The sequence below is a fragment of the Helianthus annuus genome, chromosome 2 (assembly GCF_002127325.2).
Source record: "Helianthus annuus cultivar XRQ/B chromosome 2, HanXRQr2.0-SUNRISE, whole genome shotgun sequence".
In the NCBI taxonomy this organism is placed as follows: domain Eukaryota; kingdom Viridiplantae; phylum Streptophyta; class Magnoliopsida; order Asterales; family Asteraceae; genus Helianthus; species Helianthus annuus.
The window spans coordinates 62,412,627-62,418,684 of record NC_035434.2 but is presented as its reverse complement, the minus strand read 5'-3'; the positions used below and the strand labels follow the sequence as shown (position 1 = coordinate 62,418,684).

Below are 6,058 nucleotides of genomic sequence, written 5' to 3'. Positions count from 1 at the left end.
ATCATAACCACACATCCAAGAGACGTGTCCTTTCACGAAGAGACGCAACCTTTCATTCGTACCCGTAGAAAACTATAAATAGGATCAAGTAGTTTCATTTGTAATCACTTACTACTCTCAATTCGATTGTATATACATTCATTCGGTTATTACAAGTTATTGTTATTCAAGTTTATCACGCTCATTTAGAGATCAAGATCCAGTTCGGGCCAACAAATTGGAATCAGAGCATCAGGCTCTAAGTGTGGGAATCGCAAGGTATCGCAGGGAATTCGCGATCAGGTTTCATTTCGTTTTAATTCGCAAAAGTTCATTTCAGAATTTTTATTTTCGGTTCTAGTGTAATCGGTTGAACCGAAGGGTTAGGAATCTAGGGTTTGTTTTGATTTCGGGGTTTAGTGCGAATTAGTTTGTTTCAGTTGTTTGATTATCACACGATTCGGGTAATCGGGGTTATTGAGATCTATTGAAATCAAAAGAAAGTTTATTAGAAGTGAAGATTATTCGGCAGGAAGATATGGCAGGATCACCCGGACAAAGTCCGATAATAATACAGAAAGATGGAAATTCTCTTTCCCAGTTTCAGCGTCCGATTCTGAAACCAACAAACTATACGGTTTGGGCTATTCGTATCAAGACGATTCTTGAAGCGAATGGTTTGTGGGAAACGATTGAACCGGCAGAAAATGCAACGGTAGACACTAAGAAAGATAAGTTTGCAATTGCATATCTGTTTCAAGCAATACCAGAAGACGTTGTATTGCAAGTTGCAAGTTGTAAAACTGCAAAAGAGATTTGGGATAATCTAAAGGTTAGACACGTTGGTGTTGATCGGGTACAAAAGGCGCGTATGCACACGCTATTGTCAGAATTTGAATTGTTGCAAATGAAGGATGACGACACTATTGATTCGTATACCGCAAAGATTAATAGTATCGTTACCCGGGCAACTGAAGTAGGAACGACATTAAGTCAACCGACTCTAGTACGCAAACTCCTAAATGGCGTACCGGATAAGTTTACTCAAATCGTTGCCTCCATGGAACAATACTCCGATCTAGAAACCATGACGCTAGAAGAAGCGGTCGGAAGACTAAAGACGTATGAAGAACGACTCAAGTTAAAGAAAGGAAATCAAGGAGAAAGCCAAGATAGGCTTATGTTCACACATCATGATAACAACAGAGGGAGACAATCTGGAAACCGCGGACGTGGTAGATTTAACCAAACGCGTGGAAATTGGCGAAACAACGGAAATAGGCAAAGTCCCAGAAACGAAGGATCTACATCTAGACCTAGAAACGGAAATTCTAGAAATTGGAGGAAGTTTGCAAGAACCGACCTAAGTAAGATCCAATGTTTTAAGTGTCAGAAGTTTGGACACTTCAAGAAAGACTGTTCTGAGAAAGACAAAGTACAAGAACATTCAAACCTCGTCGAGGAAGACGAAGCACCTGTATTGCTAATGGCAATACAAGAAGAAAATGTTCAAGAAAGGGCTCTGCTAAACGAGGAACACATAAAACCAATAAGTTACGCCTCAGAAAATGAAAATTTATGGTACTTAGACAACGGGGCCAGCAACCACATGACAGGAGTGCGAAGTCACTTCAAGGAGTTAGATGAAACGGTGACAGGGCAAGTACGGTTCGATGATGGGTCACACGTAAAAATCAAAGGCAAAGGTTCAATACTACTGGAATGTCTGAACCAAGAACAAAAGATTGTTTCACAAGTATACTACATTCCAAGTCTGAAAAGCAACATATTGAGCCTCGGACAACTTACAGAAATCGGTTGCAAAGTGATTATGGACGGAGATCTACTTACTATCCGAGATCGAAATAGAAAGCTACTAATGCGAGTCAAGAGATTGAAGAACAGGCTGTACAAAGTCAAACTGAAGACTGGAAAACCAATCTGCTTACTATCAAAGACCGAAGATATAGCATGGCTATGGCACGTGAGGTTAGGCCATTTACACTTTGATGCTATTAAAGAAATGACTCGTAAAAACTTGGTAAATGGAGTTCCCCAAATAAGTCATGCTAGTCAAGTCTGTGACGCATGCTTATTAGGAAAACATAGTAGGGCACCATTTCCAAATCAGGCAAAGTTCAGATCTTTAAAACCTCTGGACTTAGTCTATGGAGATTTGTGTGGTCCTATAACTCCACCAACACATGCTGGGAAGAAGTATATATTCTTACTTGTAGACGACTGTACTCGCTACATGTGGGCATATTTACTAACTTCCAAGGATCAAGCATTCGAAACATTTAAGGAGTTCAAAGAAAAGGTGGAAAAGGAAGCGCAGACCAAGTTAAAAATGCTAAGGACGGATAGAGGAGGTGAATTCACATCGGCTGAATTCAACAAGTATTGCAAAACCAACGGCATAGCAAGACAGCTTACAACACCATATTCCCCACAGCAAAATGGAGTAGTAGAAAGGTGAAACAGGACAATGTTATCCACTACTCGCAGTATGCTAAAGGCAATGAACATGCCACAGAACTTTTGGGGTGAAGCAATACGACACACAATATATGTACTAAACAGGGTTCCAACAAAAGTCCTGGTGAACAAGACACCATATGAAGCACTAAAAGGAAGAAAGCCAAATCTGGAACACTTGAAGGTTTTTGGCTGCACTGCTTACGCTAAGGTACTACCACTTCAACAAAAGAAGTTAGATGATAGAAGTGCACCTATGGTTTACCTTGGAATAGAAGAAGGATCAAAAGCGTACAGATTATATGATCCAGCAAAGAACAAGATATGTGTCAGTAGAGATGTAAAGTTCATGGAAGGTCAACCATGGAACTGGAATAGTTATATGGAAACGGTAGATTCAGGGAATCCCGAATGGACAAACTTTGTCATTCAAGAAGATGACAAACCACCAGAATTAGAAGAAAATGAACCAAGTAGTCCTGGCAGTGGCGGGCCACATCATGACGATTCAGGAATAGATCAGACGGAAGAACAAGACTCCTATGTAACCCCGCCAGCACATTCGTACAATCAGAACTCAGCAGGAAGTTCAAACAGTTTATCAAGTGGAGGTCCATCTACCTCTTAAAGTACAATAGAGAGTATCAGTGACACTCCAGTAAGACTAAGAAGTCTCGAAGACCTGTATGAAGAGACAGAAGAAATTCAAATAGATCCACATGAATTATTACTCGCTGAAGAAGAACCAAGGAATTACAAGGAAGCATCTAGTGACAAAAAATGGATTGAAGCAATGAAGGCTGAGTCAGACTCAATAAACAAGAATAACACTTGGAAATTGACAGAATTACCAAGTGGTCACAAGGCAATAGGCTTAAAATGGGTATTCAAGACTAAGAAAGATGCAAACGGAAATATTGTCAGATACAAGGCAAGGCTAGTTGCAAAAGGATATGTTCAGCAACACGGAATAGACTTTGACGAAGTCTTTGCACCAGTAGCACGTATGGAAACAGTATGACTAATGTTGGCTTTAGCAGCATATCAAGGTTGGGAGGTACATCATTTAGATGTGAAATCTGCATTCTTACACGGAGACCTCAAGGAGGAAGTCTATGTATCATAATCAGAAGGATTTGTAAAACCAGGAAATGAAGGAAAGGTTTACAGACTATCAAAAGCACTGTATGGATTGAGACAAGCACCAAGAGCTTGGAATACAAAGTTAGATCAAACCCTAAAGTCACTTAACTTCAAGAAGTGCACTTTAGAAAACGCAATCTATACGAGGACAAGTGAAGCCTCTACACTAATAGTTGGAGTCTACGTTGATGACTTGATAGTCACTGGAACATCAAAGAAGGAGATAGACATCTTCAAATCTCAGATGAAGAACAAATTTGATATGAGCGATCTAGGATTGCTAGCATACTATCTGGGAATAGAAGTAATTCAAACAGGGGGTGAGATAGGCATCAAGCAAATAGGATATATCAACAAGATACTCAAAGACGCGATATGTTATCCTGCAATGACACAAAGACTCCCATGACTCCAGGAACTCAATTAACAAAGACTGAAGAAGGAGATCTAGTAGATGCAACACATTACAGAAGCCTGATAGGTTCTCTCAGGTACTTATTGCATACAAGACCAGATCTATGTTACCCAGTCAGTCTGCTTAGTAGATTCATGCAAGAACCAAAAGAACAACACCTGAAAGCGGTAAAGCAAATACTACGTTACATCAAAGGAACTAAAGAGCATGGAATCATCTACAAAAGGCAAGGAGGATGTAAGATCACAGGTTATAGTGACAGTAGTTTTGGAGTTAATACAGACAAAGGAAAAGGAACAACTGGTCTGGTATTCTACTTTGGAGAATCACCTATAACCTGGTGTACACAGAAGCAACAGACAGTGGCACTATCATCATGTGAATCAGAATTCATGGCAGCCACTGCAGCAGCATGTCAAGCACTATGGCTTAAAAGATTGTTAAGTGAAATCACAGGCTGGAAGGAAGAGAAGATTACACTCAGAGTAGATAATGTTTCAGCAATAGCACTCATGAGAAATCCAGTCTTTCATGGAAGAAGCAAGCACATTGACACACGCTATCACTTCATAAGAGAATGTGTGGAAAACGAGGATATCACTGTGGAACACATAAGTGGAGAACTACAACGAGCAGATATACTAACAAAGGCACTAGCAAGGATCAAGTTTGCTACAATGAGGGAACTGCTCGGAATTCAAGATTTAAAGCAATATATGGATGTTCGAGATTAAGGGGGTGAATGAAACCGGTTAATCTCTTAACATCTCATACATAGTTAGATAGTTAGAATAAATTATTACTTAGCGGTTACAAACTACAAGGGCTGAAGTTGACAAAGTGGAAGATGGTAACTACCATCATTAAACCGAAAGGGTGTGTCCCTCCCTCACACCACTTCCGAATCGGTACAAGGCAACACAAGGAGGAGACGCGACTGTTGATCGAGTGGACAAGAATCATCACACCTCTTCAAGGTTTAATCATAACCACACATCCAAGAGACGTGTCCTTTCACGAAGAGACGCAACCTTTCATTCGTACCCGTAGAAAACTATAAATAGGATCAAGTAGTTTCATTTGTAATCACTTACTACTCTCAATTCGATTGTATATACATTCATTCGGTTATTACAAGTTATTGTTATTCAAGTTTATCACGCTCATTTAGAGATCAAGATCCAGTTCGGGCCAACATGCTGAACACAAGAGGTATTTTGTTTACCTGAATTAGACTAATCAACATATACCAATTAACATTACTGGAAAGATTTGATATAAATTTAAGGGTGTGTCTAGACGTAAACACCCCCGCACATATATTTTTTAATGGTGGGCCTCTCCCAATGTTTACAAGAGAGGGTGTACGTTTAGCAACACCCAAATTTGATTATTGTACGTTGATAGATCTGAAACCTGCTTTGCGGTTGTGTGCAAGGTACAAGATGGTAAAGTTGCATCATCTTTGGCCAGTTTTTGAAGGTCCTAGAGAAAAGGTATATATATATTTAGTATTTAATATATGTCAATGTATTTATATTCTTACCATCGTTATATTCTTACTTTTCAGGGACTGTTGTATTCCTGTATGCCTGTAAGAAGAATGCAAATTCATGAATCTTGGTTTTAGAAGTTCTTTCCTTTTTTTCAGAAAAGTAACACCTTAAGATGACCTTACCACGAGTTTACTCACAAATATTTCGACTCCAGATCCCCTTGAAGCAAAGGATCCCTGTATGATAACCAACATACATATTAGGTACATCATAAGCTTGCAAAAATAAAGCCTTAATATAAAGTGTACAAGAATGTCATGTCAGTTACCTCCCAAGCCTTGATATGTCCACATATCCCGCCTGATGAAAAGTTTCTAGCCAAGATACAATCGGAACCGTTGGTGACCCTAGGCCTAGATGATGGTGATTTTGCGCTTAGAAGCTTCTTCTTGCCATTTTATTTATGCTAGCTCTATGTGTATTCTTGCTGCTTCTAACATGCTTGGTAGTAGGGTAACTCATGCTAGCAGTTCGATTCTTCTCGCCT

General features: G+C 39.6%; 1 protein-coding gene and 1 long non-coding RNA gene across 2 annotated transcripts; one reads left to right on the top strand and one right to left on the bottom strand.

Moving 5' to 3' along the window:
- The first annotated feature begins 4,005 nt into the window (after positions 1–4,005).
- On the top strand, positions 4,006–4,749 carry LOC118484978 (secreted RxLR effector protein 161-like). The gene has a single exon (XM_035981145.1). It carries the CDS (start codon positions 4,006–4,008, stop codon positions 4,747–4,749), a length of 744 nt encoding a protein of 247 aa, XP_035837038.1.
- Positions 4,750–5,423: 674 nt separating this feature from the next.
- On the bottom strand, positions 5,424–5,748 carry LOC118487371. The gene is made up of 3 exons (XR_004881649.1): positions 5,694–5,748; positions 5,579–5,607; positions 5,424–5,500 (listed from the first exon to the last, which is right to left on the bottom strand). It is a non-coding gene; the product is annotated as an uncharacterized LOC118487371 (long non-coding RNA).
- Between the last annotated feature and the right edge of the window lie 310 nt (positions 5,749–6,058).

Coding starts and splice junctions, on each gene's coding strand:
- LOC118484978 (XM_035981145.1), top strand. CDS start 4,006: ATGACTCCAGGAACTCAATTAACAAAGACTGAAGAAGGAGATCTAGTA.